The sequence below is a fragment of the Mustela nigripes genome, chromosome 1, assembly GCF_022355385.1.
Source record: "Mustela nigripes isolate SB6536 chromosome 1, MUSNIG.SB6536, whole genome shotgun sequence".
Taxonomy (NCBI): Eukaryota; Metazoa; Chordata; class Mammalia; order Carnivora; family Mustelidae; genus Mustela; species Mustela nigripes.
This window is the reverse complement of record NC_081557.1, coordinates 37,163,782-37,189,242: the sequence shown is the minus strand read 5'-3', so window position 1 is coordinate 37,189,242 and position 25,461 is coordinate 37,163,782. Positions and strand designations below refer to the sequence as shown.

The window sequence follows — 25,461 nt, the reverse complement described above, 5'->3', positions numbered from 1 at the left end:
CCTCGATCACGGGTCTGGATCTGGCTTCTCATCTTATCAAGGACCCCACTCGTGCAGGTGCACCCCCCTCTCTCCCACAACAGCCCTTTCTCTTTCTGTATTAGATTATACCCTTCCATATACAAACGAGTCGTGATGTCACTCATCTTTTTTTTTTTTTTTTTTTTTTTTTTTTGGTCAGAGAGAGAGCGAGCACAGGCAGAGTGGCAGGCAGAGTCAGAGAGAGAGGCAGGCTCCCTGCGGGGCAAGGAGCCCGACGTGGGACTCGATCCCAGGACGCTGGGATCATGACCCGAACCGAAGGCAGCTGCTTAACCAACTGAGCCACCCAGGCGTCCCTGTCACTCATCTTTTAAAGAATAATCACATGTCCTTACTGCTACCGCCGGTTTTCTCACCACCACGCACAGCAGACTCCTGCAAAGAGCTGTCTGGGCCCGCTCCGGCTGTGTGGCCTTGCCCACTTGCCTTTCCTAAACCCGCTTCAGCTGCAATTTCAGCAGTGACCAGCGAGGCAGGGGTGGCAGCAGTGAACAGGTAGCTGGACCTGCCTCCCTGGGGCAGAGGGGGCAGAGGGGACAGTGGGGACAACAGGAGAGCTTTGCAGAGGCCCTGGGGCAGAACCTAGTGCCCTCCTGCCTCACTGGCGGTCCCGAGTCAGGCTCTTTTCCATCCCACCCTCTTCTCTCTCTCTGCCCACTTCCCAGCTTCTCTGTCGTGTACCTTTAACTACCACCTATATGCTGATGCCTTTCAAATTTATTTCTCCAGCCTGGACTTGTCCCTTGAACTCCAGCCTCATATATCCAGCTGCTGACAAGACACCTCCCCTTGGAGTCATCCTTGACCCCTCTTTGTTTTACAACCCCCATCCATCACCAAGTCCTTCTGTGTCTCCCTTTAAAATAATGCCTTGCTCCCACTGTCTCCTCCGCTCCCGTGGCTCTCTCCTGGTCTGATGCCCCTGCCTGCCCCCTGCTGGCCCCCTGCCGCCCCTCCCTGTGCCCCACTAGCATGTACGCTCCCACAGCCATCAGCAGAGTCCTCTGAGCCTATCGATCAAGTCACACTCTGGTGTATGCAGACCCTTCGGCGACATCTCAGTCTGGCAGCACTCCTAAGAAGTGCCCTCGGACCCCTGGGAGGGCCGCATGGGCCAGAGGCTTCCTCTAGCTTGTCACTAATTAATCTTTTAATTAACTCACCCGTGATTCATCTCTTAATCGTCCCCTGCACACCTCCTCCAACCCAAGCCGATGCTGGGGGCACAGGGAGGACACAGTTCCCAGCCCTGCTCTCCCACTGGCTTCTGGGACCAGACCTGGACTGGAGCGGTCCTCAGAGGAAGGCAGAATAGAGGGGATGGGGAAGGCAGGAAGAGGGGCGAGGGGTGTCCAGTGCTGTGCTGCGGAGGCCTGGGGCGCTGCTCTTCCAGGTCATGTCACAGGCACCTTCAGCCCGACCTGACCTGGCTTCCTCGGGGCCCCTGCCTGTTGAAAAGCAGACAGCTTCTGCTGAACGTCCCCTCTCGCGCGTGACGTCAGTCTCGCCCGGCCTGGCCCCTTTTCAGCCTCTCTGCTCTGGCCCTGGCACTTAGTTTTTTCGGATGGCTGGAGACCGACGGGGTCGAAGGTGGGATAGAGGGCGCAGGAAGAGCAGGTGGGAGAGAGACGGACATGCCCCAGCGACCTCCCCAGCTCCCTCTGCCCCCTGGGGCACACTTTCATGAGCATTACAAGGGACAAAATGAAAAAGTCTGGAAAATGAGGTTAAACCCGGGATTGACACTTCAGTCACCAAAGGACGAGCTGAATCGATGCTTGTGGCTACTAGAAGCACACAGAAGGAAGGCGCTCTCTCTCAGGTCACGGGGCGATGCCCTTCCCCAGCGTGTTCCACCTGCCGGAGTCGGGTGAGCGAGGGGGGGCAGTGAGTCGGAGCCGGGGGCGCCTCTGATGGGCCCTTCCCCTCCGGCTTCAGAAATGCCCAGCTGCTTTCACAAAACCGTCTCACGGGAAAATTGTTATCTACGGCCATTATGCAATTTTCCCATCCGAATTACAGGCTATGTTTGAAAAGAACTCAAAAGAAATTGAATTTGAAATGCTTCTGTGCAACCACATCATCTTCTTGGGGATCTGTAAATGGGCTTCACATACCTTCTCTGGCTCTCAAATAGCGGCTCAGACAGTGGCTTGTGACGGCAACAGCTGCAGCTGCCCAGGGGTGAGGCTGCCTATGGGCCCTTAGGCATGGCCAGCCCGGGTAGCTGGGTGAACACCAGCGGTCGACTAGGGTTTGTGAGCTCTGACCACAGTTCCTAATGCGGCCCCCTGTCCTGGCCCTTCTCTCTCCCTTGAGTTCAAGCAGTTCCAGCAGAGCCGTCTGGCTGGCACTCCCCCACCCTACCCCTGCCCTTGCCCATGCCCATGCCCTCCAGCCCCCTGCTGAGATCTTTGAGCCCTCCTTCCCACGTCTGGGCCGACAGAGTGGACCGAGTCTCGGAGACCGGTGGACCGAGTCTCGGAGAACACCAGCCCTTCCTCTTCACAGCCTCTCATCCATTCAACAAACACTGTTTGAGCACGTTCCAAGCCCGGTCCTAAGTACTGATGGTACAGCAGGGAGCAAAACAGAGGAAAGCTCTTGCCTGCGGGGGGCCCCTACTCTAGCAGGGGGAGATAGACCATAACAAGTAAATAAGCAGGGATGCCTGGGGAGCTCAGTCGGGTAAGCGACCAATCTTCATTTCCACTCAGGTCATGGTCTCAGGGTTGTGAGATCAAGCCCCACGTCCAACTCCTCACTGAGTGGGTGCCTGCTTGAGACTCTCTCTCCCTCTCTCTCTGCCCCACCCCCTGCTCCCTGCTCGTGCTCTTTCTCAAAAAAAAGGGAGGGGGGTGCCCAGGTGGCTCAGTCGGTTAAGCCTCTGACTCTTGGTTTCAGCTCAGATCACGATCTCAGAGTCATGAGATGGAGTCCCATATCGGGCTCTGAGCTCCGCAGGATTCTGCTTATAGGATTCTCTTCCTCTGCCCCTCCCCCAGCTCCCTCCCTTCCTCTTCTCTCTCTCTCTCTCTCTCAAAGAAATAAATAAATATTTTTTAAAAAGGTAAATAAACAAAGTCCACAGTATATTGGACAGTGACCAATGTGATGAAACAAACGCAATCAGATAAAATGATGGGGATGTGCCAGGATGAGGAACCATCAGGGCACTGCTATTTTTTTATTAAATCCCTTTTTTGAAAGAGAGAGAGAGAGAGGCCGAACTCACCCAAGTGAGGGAAGGGGGAGAGGGGCAGAGGGAGAGGGAGAACCCCAAGGAGATTCCATGCCCAGTGCAGAGACTGACATGGGGCTCAATCTCATGACCCTGAGATCACGACCTGAGCCGAAACCAACTGTGGGTCTCTTCACCAATGGAGTCACCCAGGCACCCCCCAGGATTTCTAGTTTTAATAGTGGTGTCGGGGGAGACCCCAGGAGAAGGTGGCATTTGAGCAAACACCCAGAGGAGGCAAGGAAACGAAGCTATGAAACCTGGAGGACGGTGTTCCTGGCACAGGGAACAGCAAGTGCTAAGTGTGGCCGGAGTGTCCGAGGACACATGAGATGTCCCGAACGACTAAACCAAACAGAGCGAGGGACAGAGTCCTAAGGGATAGAGTGAGTGAGGTAACAAGGGGCGGCATTGCCACTGAATGGGCTGGGGAGAACTGGGCTGGCCAGGCGGGGGAGAGGAAGGTCACAAGTTTGGTTTCAGAGATGTTGAGACACGGATTTGACACACTGATTTGACGTCCAGATGAAGATGTTAAACAGGTGATAGACACGGTAGACGATTAAACTTCAGTCATCGTCAGTGTAGATGTAATGGTGCTTGGAGGCCTAAGACAAGTTGAAACGGTAAGGCAACATGGAAGAGGGTCAAGGCTTGAACCCTGGTGGTTGGAGAGGGGTCAGCAGAGCAGACTGAGAAGGAACAGGTGGTGAGGTGAGAAGAGACAGAGGTGCCAGAGCCAGGTACAAAGGGCTTCAAAGCAGGGGGAGGGAAGAGCTGTGTCCAACGCTGCTGAGGAGGTCATGGAAGCTAAGAGCTGGGCGCTGACCCCGGGCAGCGGTGAGGTCATCAGTGACCTTGACCAGAGTAGTATGAGAGGAAGGAGACATCTCAGTCACTTCATCTGGAAAATGGGAACCATTTGCCTGCCTACCTCAGAGTTCTGCAGTGCGGACCTCAGGAGACCACGGGCAAGCCAGAGAGCACCACCAATAGGAACTATCTGTTTTTATTTATGACCCAATAAACCCAGAGCCTGTTGAAACGATGGGAAACTATGACGTTGGGCACAATTGATTTTAAAGATGCTTATAGCTCCATTATCACCTCATAAAATGGCTCATTTCCTGCTGCTCATCACCAAGACACCCACCAAGGGACAAAAAGTTCCCTTCAGACATGGAAGCCATCAGGGTTGATGTTTTTAATGGGTAGTATGTGGGAATCCTGGGAAAGGATAGAAGTAAACGGTGGAGCCGAGCACCGTTCGCCAGAGACCTTTTAGCTAAGATCCCAGGCACTGCCCTCACAGAGGGATCTGGGTGACCCTATGCTCAAAGCACCAGTCTTTGGGGGAAACTGTCCGCCAGGGGCAGCGATGCTCTTGCTGAAAAACGAACAAAATGGAAGAGAGACGAGCACAAGATGGAGAGGAGGAACAGGCAAAGTGAAAAAAGCAGGAATTTTGGAGTCAGACGCATCTGTATTGGAATCGTGGTTCCTGGGTGGGCTTCACCAAGTCATGTGACTTCTCTAAACCTCTGTTTCGTGGTCTACAAAATGAGATGGTAGCTGTTCCCAAAGGTTTCCCTAAGAAACAAGCTGATGAATGCGAGGAAAGGCACGATTTGGGGCGTGGGGCTGTCTGTGCGAGCACGCGGGTCACTGCGTGTGCATTTCATACCGTTGGATTTCCCCCCTTCAGGAGCAGCTCCTCTCCAGCCCAGGAACCCGGGCCCTCCCCTGCTCTGCATCGGAACCAGTTCTCAGGGCAGCATTAACACTGCCAGTGTTGTGAACACCGTCCGAGTGTGGCTGTAACGTTCAGAACTCAGAATGAGCTAGGACATGCCCCGGGGCCAGCAGAGGCGCCGGTGGACAGGGGGTACCCTGACCTTCCGCGGAGCCTGGCCTTTCTGCACCTCAGCTCAGCCTCTCAGCTCCTCTCTGCCTGGCTTCACAGCGTGACCAGTGTGGTCTCCAGAGTCAGACCAAGGTTGAACTCTAGCTCTGTAATTTGGCCAAACAGATGTGTTTCTGAGAATTAAAAGTGTCACCCTGCCTACCTTGCAAATGCGTTGTAAGGATAAATGCTCTATGAAGGTAATCGGCAAGATGCCCGGCACATCCAAACAATAGATCCGTGTCGTTACTGTTGTTTCTTCTACTTGCTTTGATCAGTTTCCCTCTGTGATTATGGACTGCACCCCGTTTCTCTTCCTGTGGGGAGGAGGCAGGTTGTCCGGGCTGACTCCCAGACTGTAGGGCTAGGGCAGGACGTGCTCTGTGTCACCGGCAGCAAAAGGGGCATTAGGAGGAGGAAAGAGGTTGTGGCTCAGGACGGGGAGGTGAAGGTTCAGGCAAGCGTAGGCACACAGGACAGAAAGGAGGTGAGGAACAAGGCGGGGAGGACATGACGGACCCTGGCCCTTCACTGTGGGCATGACCGAGATGCCCAGAGCCCTCTGGCATCACCCTCCATGGAAGGGTCAATGTTGGGTGGGATTGGTTCTGACACCAGCCCCTACCCAGTCCTTCAGACCCACATTCTTACTCTCAGCTCTGCTCAGACTTGCTGTGTTCCTAATACCAATATGATTTCCACCACCAACCTGTCCCCGGCGTGCTTTCCCCCTGCAACATGACCCTCCTTCCTCCAGATCTGACCTCAGCCTGGGGCCCCTTGGGAGCTGTGTGATTCCCAGTTGGTGTCAGGGGCTCTGAAGTCTGAGTACGGCTATAACATCTTCACAGTATTTTTACCAAAGGCAGGACAAAAGAACTCATCCCCGTGAAGATGGACACTTGTGACCTGTGGTTTCTTTGAGGCTTTTAGTTTTAATTGGCATATCTCTGGAAAAGTGCTAATGTCATCCAGAAGAGGCATGAACTGTGAATACCCTGAAATACTTGGTTTGAAAAGAGTCCTAGGGGAGATGTAGAAGGGCTCTAAGGATTCTTGAAAGATCCTTTCTGTGCCTCAGAGGCTTGTTAAAACAGCTTTTCATTTAAGTCGAAAGTGTGGATTGCTTACTCTGACTTTAAGTTCTTCATTCATCAGAATGGAAAATGCCCAGCGCCCCCAGTGGCCCCACCCAAGGCTCACCCAGCTACATAAACCTCTATCATATGCTCCCTGAGACTCAGAGCTTGGCTTTAAGTGAGGGAGTGTTCTCCCGAGGCTTGGTGGGTTTGGAGATGCAACTGTGTGTTTCACAATCTGTGCTCAAGCATCGCAAACTGATTCTCCCACCAGCTTGAGAATGTAAATGAGAGTAAGAAGAGTAGCTAATATATGCTTATTCGGGCACTGTATTAGCACATGCTGTGAATTATGTCATTTAGTCCCACAACAACCTCATGTAGTAGAGATTCTTTTTATTTTTGTTTTTAAGATGTATTTATTTTAGGGAGGGGGCAGGGGCAGAGGGAGAGGGAAAAGCCCGGAATCTCAGCAGAGCCCCCACTGAACGCAGAACCCGACACGGGGCTCCATCTCACTACCCCGAGGTGGCACCCTGAGCCGAAACCAAGAGCCGGCTGCTTCACCGACCGCGTCGCCCGGGTGCCCCAGGACTGAGACTCTTTTTAAATCCCATTTCACAGGTGAGAAAGCTAGGAGAAGTCCAGGGACTCGCCGGAGGACACAGAGTTAGCTAACACCGCAGTCTGTATTTGAACTCAGGCGTGATTCTAGGGTTTATGCTCTCAAACGCACTCCTCTCCCACGGGCTGGCCTCAGTAAATACTAAAATGTTTGATAGTACTCAGGGTTCCCAGAGTTGTGGCAACATGGGCACCTACACATTCTTGCGGGGGGGTGTAAATTGGTACAGATTTTTGGAGCACAATTTGGTAGGTGCTACCAAAATGATACATTTGCTTCATCTTTTAACGGTCCCTGGCAATCCATAACACGGGAAGCCTTGGGTTTGTAAATAAATACATATGCGAGTGTGCACCATAGTATGGTGTGTGGAGACAAACATCCACCAATAAGGCTGGGGAAGTAAATTACAGAAGGTCCGCACTATGGAATTCCACTATACATCGGACGCTTCGCTTTTTCAACAATTTGCTGAGTATCCATCGCACTGGATACGGCCATGAACAGGCAAGCCAGGCACTCTCCAACCCTGCAGAGCTTGGGTTCTGCCAGAGAACTCGGATAATTCACAAATTTTTAGTTTAAGTACATTTTCCGTAATGCTCCTGCTTTCTTAGTTGAGTGAATAACGCAGATGATCCCAGACACGTGACAACAAAGCTGTCGCCCGTGCAGGTGGCATGCCACCGCTAGATGGAACAATTCACAGCAAGAAGCTGTCCTAAGGCCCACCCACGTGCCTGCACCACCCTTGGAGCCTCCATCGTGCTCAAAATTATAGGTAGAATTTCATTGCCGTAAACACACACTAACAGAGCGCCCCACCAACTTTTGTTGCATTATATACTGCAAAAGTAGAATCAATATGACCTTAGTTGGGGCTTGAAAACTGAGATTTCAATGCAATGCAAGGGAAACCTGCAGGGCTAGTGGACTCGGTGGCCATCTGACCTCCACCCACATTGGTTTTACTTCTTAATAAAGTATTTCTTCAAGGGCAGAGGGAGGGATGATCATCAGACAATATCTCATGACTTGGATCTCCCAGCTTGGATTCCTCTTTACTACCGCTTGACTTGGTTTACCATAGTTTGAAGATCTGAAACACCGAAAAGCAGCAAAAAGATTGCTGTGATGCAGTATCTACTGCCATGGGAAGTTTCCCATGATATATTAAGGAAAAAATTTTAAATCATGGTGCAGAATAAGATATTCGGTATGATGCATTTTTGTGGGGAGAGTTCTGATGCGCGCGCGCACACACACACACAGTTGCACACACATAGTAAAAGGTCTGGAACGATACACACCAAACTGCAACATTCTGGAGAAGGAGGCAGAAGGCAGGGAGCTGTTAGGGTGGAATATGGTCCACGTTCACACTGTGTGCTTCTGTGATGCTAAATTTGGCTACAGTAAGCGTGTACACTTCTGCTTATGCAATATTCCGTATCTGTAAAATCGAAGGAAAACAAAGTACACCAGAGCTGGAGGATGAAGGCCGTGTCCGAGAACTCGGGAATCAGGATGTTATCGTGGAAGTGGTGGGCAGCCGCTGAAGGGCCAAGGCAGGGAATGGAGGCGGTGGGATTTGCAGCCCTGTGGAGGGTGTACTGGGCGGGGGGGGGGGGCTGCGAGTGTGGAGGCTGTGGAAGGGCTCACAGGACTTTGCAGACCGTGAGCTTGGGCTTGGACTTGGAGCCTGAACTCTGGGAGGGGCGGGAGATGGGGAAATGGAGGCACGCTGGAGGAGGAGCAGGCTTCTGGGGTCAGAGGCAGGGCTCAGCGTGGGCCACGGGACGGATAAGATGATACAGGGAACCGGGTCACGGGATGCCCCTCGCCTGCCTTGTGTCTCACACGTGACGTCATGCCGGACAGCCTCTCTCAGCCCTTCCCCAGATATTTATTAGAAATGAGTGAGGGAGGGGCGCCTGGGTGGCTCAGTGGGTTAAGCCTCTGCCTTCGGCTCAGGTCATGATCTCAGGGTCCAGGGATCGAGCCCCTCATCGGGCTCTCTGCTCAGCGGGGAGCCTGCTTCCCCTCTCCCCCTCTGCCTACTTGTGATCACGCGCTCGCTCTCTCTCTCTGTCAAATAAATAAATAAAATCTTTAAAAAAACAAACAAAAGAGATGAGTGAGGGATGTGTTCCCAACCAATGAACCAGTCTCCCACGAGCCGTGTAAACCACTCAGTTGGGACCGAGAAATGCTCTCCTTGCAGCCACGTGATTGTGGGGGTGTCTTTGCATCCAAAGATTCTTCCCCTGACCAAAAGAGGGAACTGTCAGGGAAGCCTGAGCTCACGAAGAGGCCTTTGCCTCTGCCAGCTCGTTCCCAAAACCCTCTGTGGGTGCCCGAGCCAAGCTGGATCTGGCTGAGCTCCCATCCTCTTAAAGGCCCACCCCACCATGGGCTGCAGGTGAGGGGCTCTGGGCCCAGAAGGCTTTTCATAATCTTTGCACCTGAGCCTGGGGACACCTCCGACCTCCTTCCAGTTTCCTGAGGGCTGTGGGATTTTCTGGGGATGGTCCCCACCAGTTCACCCTAAGTATGTTCGAGGCACTTATGCCAGACATGGCTCTAAGGACAAGGGCAGAGCTCTGAGCCAGCCTAGCAAGCCTCTGCCCCCCGCCCACAGCCTGGAACTCAGGGACCTGTTTGGTCGGCAACAAAGTTCTTGCTTCCTCAGCTGGTGACATTTCAGGTTTTTCTGGACATAGTGGATGGTGGTGTCTGAGCACTGCTGGGCCCCACCAGGGGAAGGGGAGATCCAGGACCAGCTGAATCCCCTCCAGGAAAGGTCCCTAGCCAAAGCCACATCTGGGCCTGTGGAAGTCTTCAGCCTTGAAAAGGTTTATGCTATTCCTGTGCCCCGATGTGTAATTGAAAATAAAAACCCAAACTGCAAAGTTTAAGCTAGATTTTTGCCCCTCATTGATGCCTTAATACTTTCCTTCAAAATGCTAATTATCAAATTCTTCCTCAAAAAAAAAAAATCATTTTAAGCGCCCATGCCATACGCTATCCAGAACAAAATAGAGCAGAATAATATGAGGGGCATGGGGGGGAGAGGGGGTTCGCCCCAGACTCTGTTCTGACCTCCTTGTCCAAGGGAGTCCGGTCACGCGTGCAGGTCTCAGCAGCAGGAGAGGCCCCAGTAAGGACAGGCCTCCAGAGCCAGTGTTGGCTACACTGCAGCTCCTCGTGTAGCCAGTGCCTGACTGCAGAGCACAGGACCTGCGCTCCAGGCTGGCCACATAGAAATCTGGCCATCCGGAGCTAAGTCCAGGTCAGAGCTCTGGCTACTGTGGGGGAGGGGTGGACGGAGCTGGAAAACGAAGTGGGGCTCAGGGGCCCCTGTGTGTGCACCACCCCTACCCCCTGGGATGGCCGAGGCTGCAGGGCTTTCCTGGGGGGGAAGGGGATGGCTTCCCGGGAAGGGGGAGCCTCAGCAGCAGGTAAGGGAGTGGACAGTGTCACCAAGTCAAAGCTCTCTTGGCCCAGGTGCCCAGCTCTCCTCACTGAGTATCTCTGGTCCTTTTTTTGCAGAGTGATGAGGTCCTCACTGTCATCAAAGCCAAAGCACAGTGGCCGGCCTGGCAGCCTCTCAACGTGTAAGTAGCAAGCAGACCTCAGCCATGGCCAGCCCTGGCCTAACCTCGCACTCAGAGCTGCCAGCCCCTGGCCACCGCCTGCTGGCGAGGTCAGCAGCGCTTCTCGGGCACACGAGCGTGTGAGGCTCACTGCCCATGTGTGGGCTCCACACCAGCCCCTGTCCCCTCAGGAACACAGGCTTGGTCTCCGTTTCCCCCCACAGCTCTACCACCACAGAACCAGACACAACGATTAATCATTCTGTGTCTGCTCATGCTCCTGGCTCAGGCCGAACCTGCCTTTGTACACAGGGTACTCACCCGAGGCCAGGGCCCCCTCACGGAAAGCCAGATTTACCCCAGGTTCCCTTCTCAGTCCCCATCTCTGTTCTGTCTACTCTGTCTCTTGAAGATTTCATCCTCCCTTGCACTTTAGTGACCGAGGGTGTGCTCATGGCCCTCCCCAGGACTACTCCCCAGAGTAGCTTTGTGGGTAACTAGGCAGACATGCACATAGGTAAGTAGACAGATCAACCGTCCACCGGTTTCTTGGACACCTCTCTCTAGAGCGCGTACATGGATCTCAAACTCCTCATATCCAAAATGGATCCCATCACGAAGTGATGGATCCTGCCTTCTTCGTATCACACACATGAGTCTCCCCTGACCCTTCTCCCACTCTGAGTTCCGACCGCCATGTTTTCTCACCTGGACCGCTTCAACTCTTCCCTCTTCCATTACGCTGTCACTGGAGTGATCTTCTAAGAATCCAAATCCGATTGTGTCCTGCTCTCCTCAGAATCCCGCCATGACCTCTCTTAGTCCCCAGCATCCCTTTGGGAGGCCACTGGGGGCCAAATACACCCCAGCCCTTGCCTCCTTTTCCTCAGGGCTCAGGTCTCATTCCTCCCTACACCACACTCGCTCGGGCTCGCTGAGTCCCATCCAGTTCCTTGAGCGGGCTCTGGTTTCGCCCATCCCCTGAGGATGCCAGGCTGGGAGCAGAGTTCCCGCCAGCCCCGTAAAATGGTTTGCGAAGCCTGGCTCGGCCAGCCAGTCTCTGGAGTAGTCTGTATCCGCTAATGGTGGTATCGACGGAGACAGCGACAACACCGGCAATGCTGAGATTCTGCTCAGCAGCAAACTCGGAATGATAGGAAGGGGTGAGGTAGCAGGAACGGCGGCACCTGCCGGGAGCAGGAATCGTGCCGTGCCAGGCACCTGGTGGCCAGCTCTTTAACCATTCGGCCAATCGGCGGTTCATTCCCCACAATGTGCCAGCCCTATACCAGTCCCGCCCTGTGGCATGCACAGCGGGGGCATGGGGTGGGGAGAGATGGACAAAAAGCAGAGTGCTACCATTCCAGAGCTGCCCTTTGCACACGTTCAGCTGGGACCACATATATGGACTAGATAGACTATGACCTCATCATGGTAGCCAAGAGGTTAAATATTAAGATGAAGCTCTCAGTGGCTCCAGGAGAGGTCACGAAGGCCTTGTTCAGGAGGCGTCACAGGGCAGAGTCTGGAAGGATGCTTCTCGCCCTGGAGAGGCCCAGATCTGGGCAGCTCTGAGGCCCACACTTGGACAGCTGACCCAGGGCTAGCTGCGTGGAGGCCTGGTCTAGCTTACTGCGATCTCCTCGGAGGAAACTGGGCCCAGAATGGCTGAAAACCTGCCAAGCCCTGGAAGTGCCTTTCCCTGAAAGGAGAAGCCATAGAGGCAGGCCCTGCCGCCCCAGCTCTCCCATGGTAGGTGGACATCTGTCTGTCCCTGGCCTGTCCCATCAAAAGCACGGCTTTTGTGAATTCACAGAGGCCCTGAGCCTCCTCACGTAACTATCATCAATCAGAAAGAAAAGTCCAAGCATGAATCCTGTTTGCTCAGGCTCTCCTCAGCTGCTCCCAGCCCCCATAAGCTGTACGTGCGGGAGTCCTCTCCTCTAGCCCTCAAAGCAGGCAGGGGCTCGAAGCCAGGAAGGAGTTGGGGCCATCTAGGCCAGAGTTTGTGGATGGCGATGTTGACACCACTAAGGGACCCTGAGTCCAGTTTTCCCTTAAGGAGCCTGGGTTTACGAAGGCATCAGTGACAAAACAAGGTGCTTCCAGAAGGAGAAAGGAAAGAGGGAAGAGAGAAAAAGAAGAAAGCCGAGAACTGATCTTTTTGTCTTGAGCACCTACTATGTGCCAGGAACCCTGCTGGGCACTTATGTTCCTTGTCCCACTTCATCCTCATACGTACCCGACGAGGTAGGGATTTTGAGCCTCACTTCACAAACAAGACCGAGGCTCCGTGGCAGGTGCAGCCTCAGTGTGCGTCTCCACCAGCAGAGGAGCTAGCATTCCAGCCATCAGCTGCCTCCGCCACCTGTGACCTTCACCTCTAACAGAGTCTCTCCAATTAAGTGACAGCTCACTCAGTGTCCATTTTTCAACCAATCGAGACGTACAATATATGTGTCAGTCACACTTCGGGCCAGAATGAGATGAACATGGTGACCACAACCACACACTCTGACTCCTGCCCCAAAACAAAACAGACTCTTGACTTTCACTTACCTCGTGTCCTTCGTCGGGGCTGACCAAAACATTTTACGGCCTCAACAAACATTTGTGGTGGGCCTCTAAAGGGAAGTACTTCAAAAGTGCTAAGGAATACAGCAGAGTTTCTCCCGCACTCGCAGTCTGGTGAGGGAGAGACATTAACCAGATGATGACAAACGTGATGTGTGTGCAATGTAAGGATACAGAGTGCCATGAGGGTGTGTGAAGGGGACCCTGACCCAGCCTGAAGGTCAGAGAAAACTTCCTTAAGGCACGGCAATTGAGCTAAGAATTAAGAAATCACTAGGAGTTGACTAGGTAAAGAAGCAAAGCTAGAGAACATTCTAGAAAGTCTGGAGAGATCATCATGTGTCAAGACCCTGAGGAGGGATCGGCATACTTGAGGTACTAAATTGCTGTGGTGTAACTAGGTCCAGAGATCACAGGTGAACTTGGTGGAGTGCCAAGCCATCTGCAACATTAGGGATGTTTATTTTTACATGAAGAGTAATGGGAAATCATTGAAAGGTTTTAAGCAGGATGGCAACACGATCAGATGTGCATAGAAAAAAAAATCAGAACAGTAACAACACTCTGGCTCCAATATGAAAAGGTTAAGAACAGAGGAAGTGAGACCAGTGAGGAGAATTTGCTAATTCAGGGACCTTGACAAAGATGGTGCGGGGGGTGGGGGGGGGGGGGGGTGGGGGGGGTACAGAGATCTCAGAGATGCGTAGGAGCGGAGCCCCACCGGCTGCAGTGATAGGTTGCCTAAGGAGGGTGAAAGAGGCAGAGAGATCTAGGTCAGTAAGTTGGCAGGGCCTGTTACAAGGTTTAGAAGAGTACACGAAGTTCAGTGGGAAGGACCCTGAGCTCAGTTCTGGGTGTGCTCTGTGAGGGATGCCTCCACGTGATCCCATCGGAGGTGCCGACGGTTAACTACAAAGCTCTGAAGCTCGGGGAGAACTCTGCACTGACATATAAAAATCGGGAGCCATCAAGGAGTAGAAGACAATCAACGCCAAGGTCACGGATGAAAGAGAGCCTGAGAAGAAGCCAAAGGTTTAAGGCTAACTCCCAAGGAGCAACAGCGTTTAACGCTGAGAAGGATCTGCCTGCGAAGGAAGGAAACAGAAAATCAGTAGCAAACCGATGAGGAAAGGAAGCTGAGTATCCGGGGAGCCAAGGGAAGAAAGCTGTGCCCAGTGCGGCAGAGAGGTCAAGCAGGACGGGGGCTGCAAAATGCTGGTGGGGTGGATCCACGTGAAGAAAAGCAGTGATCTTATTGAGAATCCTTCCGGCTGAGCGACGGCCGGAGGCCCCGAGCTGGGTGGACTGTGAACCGAAAGGGAGTTTACGGAGTCCGTGTGTGTCCAGACAAGGCTTCCCTGCAGTTGGCTGGGAATGGAGAGACACCGAGCAAGCGGCAGCTCTCAGGAGACGAAAGAGTCAATGCAGTTGATTTGTTTCTGCCTTCTTTTTCAAGATGAGAGAGACTTTCTGAAAAGTTGGGGGGAAAAAAAAGACACAAAATACTTGGGGACACTTTCCCACCCTTCCCCATCCCCCCAGACTTCCTGAGACCCCCGTGGAACAGAATTAATCAGTGGCAAACATCAGCCCTCCCAAACACCCAAACTCCCTCTGCCTAGTGCTACCAGCTCGTTAAGAGAAAGGAATTTTTCTTTGCTTTAACCATACCCGAGTCTCCCCTTCCCTCTTCCAAATCGCATTAGGAAGTCAAATTAGGAAGCCTCCGCAGCAGCCAAGTTTTGTTTTGCAGTACCAGCCCTGCCCCACGCCCCCTCACTGAGCCCACAGGATCGAGGTTAATGGGATTCTAGCCTCCCTTGGGCCAGTGGAAAGCCGGGGTGACCTACTTTGTGAGGTCCTGCCCTGGGAAACTGACTTGCTTTTCAATGATCTTCATCTTTTTCCCCAGGACCACTTCTCAAAGAACAGCCATGAACGAACAAATTAGCTGCTGACTTGTTTAGCTCAATCAATCAAGCTGTGCCTTGTCAGCCCCGAGCGCAGGTAGAGACAGAAAAGACAGATGCTGAGCAAAACCCACATCCTTCACTAGTTCCTCTGGCGCCTGAGCAGAAAATGACCAGGTTTCCCGCAAATCGATTCTGAATTTCCACCACCCAGTTCCTGCAGCTTCATCTGGATCCTAGGAATTACTGGAACTTTTTTAAAAATAATTTTTTATTCTCATAATGAATCTTGTAAGGGACTGCAGGCTCCTTCGTGATTCCCAGCCACTCTGTCTGTTTAATTAATGTTTGATAAGACAACTGTCCATGGGTTCCCGACAGCTGAGGGGAGGGTGGACCAGAGACAGGTCAGCCTCCCCAGAAATCCTGCCTCTGGAGGGTCGGTGTCCCACAAATCACCCAAAGCCGGGGCTCTCCTTGCAAGGACAGAGGCATCTCTCTCTCTCTCTCTCTCTCTCTCTCTGTCGGATGGGGGCTGAAAGTTGCAGGGTCCTGCCTCCTCCGGGAGCCCTTGCCCAGGTCTGTGGATGCAGAGACCTTGCCCAGGTCTCAGGATTGCAGAGAAGGCAGGCGGAGGACTGGAGGAGCCGGCGGCAGGTAGAACGGGCCAGAAGGACCGGAGTCCTACATGCCTCCAGGTTACCAGCAGCTTTCGGAGGCAGGAAACCTCACTCAAACCTGCCTCCACCCACAAACGGGAATGGGGTGGGAGGGGGCGGTGTGCGCTTCAGCTTCACGCGTGGCTCTGGCGTCCTCTAGTGGTCCCGTGGAGTTTCTGCAACTTCAAAAGCTCTTTCTTGGGGATTCTTTGAAATACGGAGGACACAGAACTCAGCCTATGAGGGACCCGAATTACCAGCGACTTGAGTCTCACTAGTGACTCGACTCACCCCAGTTCGGTTCTGGAATTTCAGAAGAGACAATAATTCCTTAAAGGAGCATAACAGTCCCTTGCTGCTTCTTTTCTCTTATGGTGTTTTTGAAAAGTTTTGTTTGGAAAAGCTGAATGAGTAGAAAAATCAACATTTGCCAAGTCTGTGCTGTGCGGGTCACGATGAGAAGCAGTTTGCTCATGCAGAGCCCTCGGGTTGGTGTGCTGAGGCTCCCATTTTGCAGCCCTAATAACTGCAAAGCATGCTGGGGTAAAAAGCCCGTGGTCCACAGATAGCAAGGGGCTGAATCCCGATTCAGATCCAGGGCCTCTTCCAATACTCTCTGTTCTTCCCTGCACCCCACGCTGCCTGTCTGAATGGAAGAAGGCGACACACTTCCTCATGTCTTTGTTTGCTCTTCCTTTCCCGTTTTTGTGGTGTGGACTGTCTGTTGGTAGCTTTCCCTTATCTGCTGAGAGGGTGGCATTTTTCTTGCAGATGTGGATTCCCTCTTTGTCTACTACAGATAGTCACATTTGTCAGTCACACCGCGTGGAGACGTTTTGGCCAACGTGCCATTTTTCTTTCTAATTCAGCACTGTTGTTTCATTACACAGATGTCTTTAGTTGGTGTATACACTTCAATTAGTTACTTTTGTGATTGCTTTATTGTTTCAAAGCTGAAAAAATTAACATTTCTCCAACGGATCGGTTAACTTGACTTTTTTCCTATAATTTGATTGCTTCTACTTAGCGCTGGATTCTTTCTTTCTTTCTTTTGGTGTATGAGACTCGATGGGAATCCGTATTTTTTAACTGCAGTTAAGTAAGCCCAACCCCTCTGTTGCACTGCCTTTCCTTTAACCTCTAACGTGAGAAGTCTGTTTTGTGTAACACCTTATCTAAAGTTTCTGGGATCTCCGGTCTCTGCCACTCATTTCTATTTCTTTCTTGTCCTGAATATGACATCAATTATCATGATTTATAATATACTGTTATATGGTATGCCCAGATAAACTATCTTTGCTAGAAAATCGATAAAAATTTAAATCCCAGGGGTGCCTGCGTGGCTCAGTCTGTTAAGCGTCTGCCTTGGACTCAGGTCATGATCCTGGGATGGAGCCTCACGTCAGGCTCTCTGTGCAGTGGGAAATCTGTTCTCCCTCACCCTCGCCCTGCTTGTGCTCTTTCTCTCACACTCACTCTCTCTCAAATAATTAAAATCTTTTTTTTTAATTTAAGTCATAATAGGAAAGTCATAATAGGAAAATAAAACTAAATTAACAAAATGTCATATAGGGGAAAACATCACATATAAGCAAGCAGGAATGTGAATTTTTATTATAGTTTGGACAAATTAAAGAACTCCAGTCATACCTCACATTTCCCAAAGAAAACTCACATATATTTTTATCCATTTCATCATTTTAAATAGCATTTTTATTGTAGAAGTAATGAATACTTTGAGGTGATTTTTAAATTAAATCTGAAGGTCAAAGGAAGTACAAGAGTTCCATATTCATTTCATAAATTAAGTAATTTACTGAAAACAAATATTTGAGGAGATCCCACTGCATGCCAAGTTCTGAGCCAGCTCTGGGATATGGCTATAATACGCAAGACAAAAATGATCTCTACTCTATTGGAACCTAATGGGCAAGATGGAAATTAAACAATAAACTCCAAGCAAAGAGTGAGCTCGGCACGCTCTGGGAAAGTGCACCAGGGCTCCTAAAGGATTTGAGGAGAGGTCAGGAAATGCTTCCTCCAGGATGTATTATATGAGCTGGGGGTCAGGGGACAAATTTCCCAGTCAAGGGGAAGAAAAAGGAGCAGAGCACACCTGAAGATGCAAGAAAATTGCTAAAACTGCTCTCATGTCCTTACAGATTCAGATTTGCCCTATTACCCAACCTCAGGTCAGGCATTTTGTGCAGAGGTTGGTTGCCCCAAATTTCCTCTTTTTTAAAACTCACCAAGGTCTGGAGACCTCAGAGTTGGCCCAAATGCACCTGCAGAGAACAGTTTGCATGGTCCCTTGTGAACCCAGGAGGTTCTCAGATGGTCACTTCTACCAGCTGAGCCAAGTATCAGGACGGCGTGTGGGATCTGGCTTGGTTCTGTTTCCCCACCAATGGATGTCTTTGCCCTTTAGGTTGTCGTGGTGAGTAGGGTCACTCACGGTTTACAGGATACAAGGGACTAACCTGACTCAAAGCCACCTGCCCAGGGAGAGGGGAAGGGAACGGGTGGAGGGGTTGGTCTCTATGGCAGTGGAAGAGGAAGTCCACCGGCCACAGCCATGGCACTGCTGGACCCCCAGGGGGCCAAGCCAAGAAGGGCTGGGGTCTTCAACATCCCGTGGAGATGTCCACGCTCTTTGCTTCGCATGGACAAGAAGGTGGGCCCTGCCCCACGTCCTGTTAGCTGCTGGGTGAGCAGCCCCGCAGCGACCCAACCACCCTTCTCGTAGAAGGTCCTTAGGTCCTTAAAAAAGCTGTGAAAACCACTCATGAGGAGCCAGTGAACGCACGCTTGGGAAGAGAAGATGAAAGCCCCTAATTTGTGCCTGTCTACACAGCAGAAGATGTAGGTGTGGGACATTCGCTCCAGGAAAAAGCATCCCCTTGGAGCTTCACAGCATCCCTGCAGGTGGGGCCAGACCTGAAGGCAGTGAGTGACCTCCTGCCAAGACCTAGAGCCGGTGGTGGTGGTCCTGGAACTCGGGTCCTCCCACACTGCCCTGTCCAGCCGGCCGTCGGGGCACCGGGGGACTGGGGGACCAGGGGTTCCTGGCCTCGGGGAGCTCCCCATCTGCACGGGGATGACTACATGGTGACAGAGCAATGGCAGTCATTGAGGTACAGCTGCAGAGACTTTCAGAGTGTGTGGAAACACAGACCCCGGGCACAGCTCGCCCCGGCCAGGGGCATCAGAGGGGCTCCAGGAGGAGGTGGCTCACGATCCACGGCTTGCAAAATGAGCAGAGCGACGGTTCTCAAGCCTGAGATGCATCCGGAGCAGCTGGAGGGGTTGTTGATCTGGAAGGCTGGGTCCCACCCCCAGAGTCTCTGATGCGGTAAACCTGGGGCAGGACTCGGTAATTTGCCCGGGGACCACTCCGTGTGCACCCCTGAAGACAGGCGTCCCCAGCAGTGCTAGTGCCTGTGGGACCCACACTGCGGCTAGCCTGGCCAGGGCACCGGGCAGGGGGGGGAGGCAGGAGACTGGAGACAAAGGTGACACTGAGCCTTGCTGAGCTGCGGACCCCAAAGCCGGGGCTCAGGCTCTTCCAGCGCTCATGTGCCAGAACCCAGCCTGGCAGTGGGCTACGAGGTAAAGTAGTTTCAGGAAGGCCTCCCTCTCCTTCCCTCTTTTTCCTGAGCCCTGTATGACCCTATACTGCTCCCCTCAATAGAGTTCTTATAGCTCAAGGGCCAGGCACTGGGCTAAGTCCTGCATGCAAGTTCTCTCATGACACACACTAAGCCTTTGGCGTAGCCCTAGGGAGGTCCCCATTTCACAGACTGGGACACTGAGGCACAGAATGCTTCAGTCATTTGCCCAAGGATACGCAGCTATAAGATGTAGCATGCCAGGACGCACACCCAAGGCTTCCGTCCCTCTCTGCTCGTTGTTTGACCCCCTCCGGCCTGCCAGAGCCCAAGGGGTCCAGTTCTGCGAAGCCTGAGCAGGTGTGGGGTCATTGCTTCGGGGGACAGGTGAGGGCAGCCAGAAGCAGCTGGTCTCCAGAGAGGCACACAGGGACTCCCAAGCCGCTGAGGTGCACCGGCTGCCAGCTGGACGGAACAGACGAGCTGGGCCCCAGCCAAGGATTCCCCACGATTAGCAGCCTGGGGGTGTGGAGTCAGGCGGGGCTGCCTCTACACCTCAGCCCCGACCAGCTGGTCTCTAGGTCCATTAACCTTTATACGCTTGCTTTCTTCTCTACAAAACGGGATCATAATTCTAACCCCATGGGATTGTCATGGGTGGTGGGGGAGGGGCACAGAATAACTCTGGGCCCAGCACCAAGTGTGTGCTGAGTGAGTAAACACTTTCTTCCCCAGCCCCCTGGGGGGGCCGCCACTTCCGATCTCACCCAGCTCCCCTGGCCACAAGTAAGAGCTCTTCTTAGCAGCTTGAGATAGAGGTTGAAGACAATCCCCTCTTGTGGCTTGGGGGGTGTCAGGCAAAGGCCTGTGCTGCTCTCGCTGGGTCCCTGCTCACCACCTGGAGGATGGGGCCCGGGAAGCATGGGAGTCCCTGGAGGAGCTCTGGGGCCAGGGCAGGGCCTTGCTGGAGGCAGCCCCCGGAGGACAGTGGAGGCAGCAGGCCTTGGAGACGCCCCCTCGGAGGGCACAACGGAGTGAAAAGGGGTCAGGAAGAAGGAATTTGAAACAGATAATGAAAAGCTACTATCTTGAGCTAATACTGTCTTGGGTCACAGTCTCCATCCGCCATTTAACTTTGTGATGTTGGGCCCCTTACAGAAACAACCCCCTGAGCCTGGGTTTCCTCATCCATCAGTTGGTGTCAATCACTCTTCTCTCGGGTCTGTTCTGAGGATCCAGTGAGAATGTCTGAGAAGGGGCTTGGGGCACTGGTCAGCCGTTGTTATTTGTAAAGTTCGCCTCACATGCAACAGAGCTGGGCTCACCGTGCCACTGGCCGAGGGTTAATGGGACCAGGAAGCTTCAGCTGCAGCTCTTTTTACCCAGACCTTTTTCTGTTGCTTTTAAATTTCCCGGACTCTGCTCCTTGGAGGAAGTGGATCTGAGGTCTGGCCTCCAGTCTCCTCGTTTGGCTGCCTGTCGCATAAATCCTTACCTGTGTCTGGACCCATGGTCCTTGCTGAGCACTGGGCAGATGACCTTGGGTTTGCATACAAATTTGGCGAGCCCGCAGGAGATTTGTGTTCCTGATTCGTTGACCCCCACACTGGTGATGGGAGCCTGCTGACGGTCAGGGCGGTTGCCTCGGCTCTTTGTCCTGGGGCCTGTCCTCAGGGCCCCACTGACCTTCGGCAGCTTGGGGTCTGGTTTGGACAAAGGGCTTTGGCGGGTATGTCCTGTGCAGTGGGACAGAAGCTTACTTCTTCCTCCTTGTTGGTTTGGCTTTCTTGACTTTCTTCCTCTCACTCAGCTGCCTCCGATTAGAGGATGTTGCTTCTCTTCGCTTCCTTTTCTTAAGACAAGGGTGACTAATGAACGCATGGGTTCGGCCAGTGACGCTCTGACTTTTAGGGAGGTGCTAGAAAGTAGGAAGCCATCTGGTTTAATCGGTGAAGCCTAGAATTTTGTGGAGGAAAAGACTTGGAGGCCATACTCTGGGCCTCATTTGGTTTGTTTGTTGGGGCAGCTTTTGGGATCTTTGAATAACACCGGCCGCGTTCTGAGTGAAAAATGGGGAAGTGACTGTTTGATCGCCATATGCAACTTGTTGGGCTCTATTCTCCAAAATGGGGCAATCTTTCTTTCTTTCTTTTTTTTCTTTTTTCAACACTGCTTGGCCACAATATTCGTTAGAGTCTCAAGAAAAATGACCAACCAATGGACGCATACATTGTACCACCTTGCAGTTAGATTTGTGTCATAAAAAAGATTTGGGAATTGGGCCTTTAAGATCCTGTTTGCATTTTGTTTATGTGTTTGTGTGTGTTCATATATGTCCTAAGTGGAGCTAGTTTCTGAAAGTCTGCATGGTGTTGCTAAGATTAATCTATACAAGAGTTCTATTTAGCCAGTTAAAAAGTAAGGGCTTATTAGAATTGGACATTCTAAAACTCAAAGACAGAAACTAACCCAAGCATTTTTTTCACATGATCTTGGAAAATATTCAGTATTAAAACTAACTTACGGTTGCTAGTTTAATTAAAATGGACTTGTGTTTAGAATTAAAAGCATTAAATACAAAACTTTTATTCTGCCTGTGTTTATTGAAAGTCATAAGTTCATCTTCTCTCCATTGCAAAATTTGTCCAAAACGGGGAGGAAACCAACACCTTAAGACTTTGTCAAACGTCTTGTAAAGTTTAAGGCTGTGAACCTGGAGAAGTCTGGCAGGTAGTTTACCATGAGGCCAAAAACAACAGGTAGTTTTCAAGACTTGCCAGTATTTACAGAGACCTTTACCATTTGGGCTGAAGCTTTCCCTCGCCCTTCCCAGAAGGCCTCAGAAGTTGTCAAAACCCTTCCAAGGTTTGGTTTGCTTCTAACAATTCAGACGACTGTGAGATGACCACCCAGCAGCGTCCGTGCTCAAAGCCACACAGGTGTGCCCCACGCCTTGGGCAGTCAATGGCAACACATACTTCCTAGAGCCCCCAACAGGCTGGAAAAACAGAAAAGGACTGTGGTAGGGATATGCTGGGAAACTCACTTGGGAAAAAGTGTGTTGGCTTCTCTGTTCTTGGTAGGAGTGTCTCCCGCCCCGGAGTGGGTGTGATTTAAGCCTCTATGTTACATAGTTATACTCTCTTAACTTAGGAGTTGTGGGCGGGGCTCCCATTAGGCAGCTGGATAAGAGCAGGCACACTGAGTGGGCAGGTTCACTGCCAGCAGGCGGATGTGCCCGCAGAGATGCGCCCTTACGCCGCAGGAATTCCAGAGACGTGGGGTCCCCTAGGACCTGCAGAGCAAGCATGTGGAGGGCCAGCTCCAGCCCCCTTGCACGGGACCTTGTGGAATGCTCCTGACGATCCACTCGGCAGTGAGCCTGGAGGGAAGGAAGCCATGCGTTCCTCACGCTTGAGTTAGGGAAACCCACGGGTTCCTTGCAGCCTGCCCACAAGGAGGACCCGGAATGGAGCACCGTGTGGCACAGTCACCCCCAGGAAGACCTGATTGTCTGGGTCAGGAGAGTCGGTCTGAGGAAACAGGGGTGTACAAGCAGCCTGGTTTCAACCAATCTCCCCAGAGGCTCTCGGGAGAACAGAGTCTGAGCGCTTGTAACCAAAGTACACACATCTCGGTCCTGCAGAATGCCAGGTTTCTACCTGGAACTGAAGAATCTTTCTAAAGGTGGGCAGAAAGTTTCCATCCCTCTAACTCTGGTCCTCACCCCATCACAGCAGCAAGTAACTGGAGAATTAACCGGAAAGCCGTCCCCATTCCCTCAAGACTGAGGAATGATCAAAGGACAGTGGGGACTGGAACCCTTAACCAAAGGGGTAAGGGGACTGATCGCAGCTGCAGATTAGGAAACTCAGTTGCAACTTTTGAACCCAGAAATTTCTCATTTGCCTTCAGAGTTCCCTGAATTTCCTCCTCAGGGAGGTGGATGAGGCTTGCCCTCCCAACTCCCTGTCTGGAGGCCTCTTGAACCTTCCCCCAACTGCCTACCTCGTGTCTGTGTGATTGTCTTTGCTGGGCATCAGGCGGATGAGCTCAAGTTCAGTTACAATAACACAGATTGTTGCTTTCCCATTTATTCAGACACTTGGACTGAGCACCTGCTCTGCGCCAGGCACCACTGTAGGCACTGGAAACCAAGCCCTGAGGAAGTCCGACAAGAGCCGTGCTTTCCCAGGGCTCCCATCTAGTGAGAATGAACAGCAAACAGCTGAACAAGCAGCATCTACAGAACAGCAAGTGCTCCGAGCGTACTGGAACCGGGTGGGGTGGGAGCAAGTGATTGTCTCCACCTGTGCCGGCGGAGGGTCTCAGGACAGTACAGGGTGTCAACCAGTCGTGGTTAAAGCCAGAGATTGGAAGACTGAGAATCCACCTTCTTTCGATCTTCTCCTCCCTTAGCTGTGGCCTGGCCGGACGTCCTTCAGGGTGTGCGCCCCCAGAGCCCCTGATGTAATGTGTTTGGTTTCCAGGAGAGCTGCACCCTCGGCCGAGTTCTCTGTGGACAGGACACGCCACTTGATGTCCTTCCTGACCATGATGGGCCCCAGCCCCGACTGGAACGTGGGCCTGTCTGCGGAGGATCTGTGCACTAAGGAGTGCGGCTGGGTCCAGAAGGTGGTGCAGGACCTGATCCCCTGGGACGCGGGCACTGACAGCGGGGTGACCTATGAGGTGGGTGAGCTCTGCGGTGGTGACGGGCGACCCTTCCCGGCTGCTTCCTCTTCGTCCGGCCCTGTGCTGTGGGGGCCCTGACATAAAGGATGTAGACGAACACCCAGGGCGGTTGGGCGGGCCGGCATCGGCTCACCCTCACGTATCCCATCCAGTGTGACCCACACAGCTGGCCATGAGGCCACGGGAGGGGTCAGAGAGCAGTTCCTAGGTATGCACAGGGCAAGAGAAGGGATGAGAATGGAGAACCGAAGTTGGTGTCCATACATTAGACTAGGCCAGATTCTGGAGGTCTCCAGATAGCCAGCCAGGTTAAGGAGTTTGGATTCTGTCCTGAATGTTAAAATTCTTCAGCTGTGGTCAGCACGCCAACTGCATGGACATGTGAAGCCCTTAGAAAACCAGTGACAGGACCATCTAGAAGGGACACTGATAAGCTATGGTTTGTGGGCCAAAATCAGGATACCACCTGAGTCGTAAATTCAAACCCAGCCACCCCAATTACATGTTGTCGGGGGCTGCTTTCTCACTACAACAGCTGAGTGGAGTCATGGTAGCCGACCCAGGAGGGCCCACAGAGTCTTGAAATGTTTACCATCTGATGCTCTATGGATTTGTTTGCTAATGCCTGGTCTAGTAGAAAGAGCTTTGGATTCAGGCCAGCCTGGGTCAACTGTCTCCTGGCTGGGATGACCTCTCTGAAACCTTTTCTTCATCAGGATGGAATCTTGTGTACCTGGGAGATCTGAAAGCACAGGTCACCGATTTCCTTGCACAGTGCATAGTGGGGATAGAATTGCATCAACAGCCATAGGGGTTACACCTGTTGTGAAATCTCCATCACAGCTTTTGTTCTGATCGTATTACAATCCAATTGCTTTTGCGGTTTTTAACTCCTTTGTTTCCCATACTGTGTTTCTGTGTTCCACCCCCCTTCCCCCACAGTCACCCAACAAGCCCACAATTCCCCAGGAGAAAATCCGGCCCCTGACCAGTCTGGACCATCCTCAGAGTCCTTTTTACGATCCAGAGGGTGGGTCCATCACTCAAGTGGCCAGAGTTGTCATCGAGAGAATCGCCCGGAAGGTAATGGCATAGAGCGCACCCTGGTACAGACCCTTCCCACCAGGAGTTTAAGCAGACTGTATCCCTTTCTGCTCAAGAATCGTGGGGTCCCTTGCATATTCCAGACTTTAGAACTCCGGGACCTCCCAAGGTTTTTTTGTTTTTGTTTTGAAGATTTTATTTATTTATTTAACAGACAGAGATCACAAGTAGGCAGAGAGAGGGGGGAGGAAGCAGGCTCCCTGTTGAGCAGAGAGCCCAATGTGGGGCTCAATCCCAGGACCCTGGGATCATGACCGGAGCCGAAGGCAGTGGCTTTAACCCACTGAACCACCCAGGCACCCCTCCCAAGGTTTCTAAGCATGTGAATTATTCACAAGGTATAAATGAGCAAAATAAACCTAAGGGTAAGGTCGTTCTCAACTGAATGATTCGATCCAGACAATTAGGTTTTATTGTGAGTTCCA

The 25,461-nt window shown here is 52.2% G+C and overlaps 1 protein-coding gene and 1 long non-coding RNA gene across 2 annotated transcripts in view; one reads left to right on the top strand and one right to left on the bottom strand.

The window, feature by feature from the left end:
* LOC132022743 (uncharacterized) overlaps nucleotides 1-11,761 on the bottom strand; it is a 33,300-nt gene extending 21,539 nt beyond the window's left edge. The window contains exon 1 of the long non-coding RNA XR_009405687.1: nucleotides 11,195-11,761. This is a non-coding gene — a long non-coding RNA (uncharacterized LOC132022743). The remainder of the gene's footprint in view (nucleotides 1-11,194) is intronic.
* Nucleotides 1-25,461, top strand: part of SPON1 (spondin 1) — a 256,164-nt gene that overhangs the window by 217,619 nt on the left and 13,084 nt on the right. Inside the window, exons 7-9 of the mRNA XM_059407970.1 lie at nucleotides 10,443-10,507; nucleotides 23,728-23,929; nucleotides 24,875-25,015. Coding sequence (XP_059263953.1) covers nucleotides 10,443-10,507; nucleotides 23,728-23,929; nucleotides 24,875-25,015 — 408 coding nt within the window. The remainder of the gene's footprint in view (nucleotides 1-10,442; nucleotides 10,508-23,727; nucleotides 23,930-24,874; nucleotides 25,016-25,461) is intronic.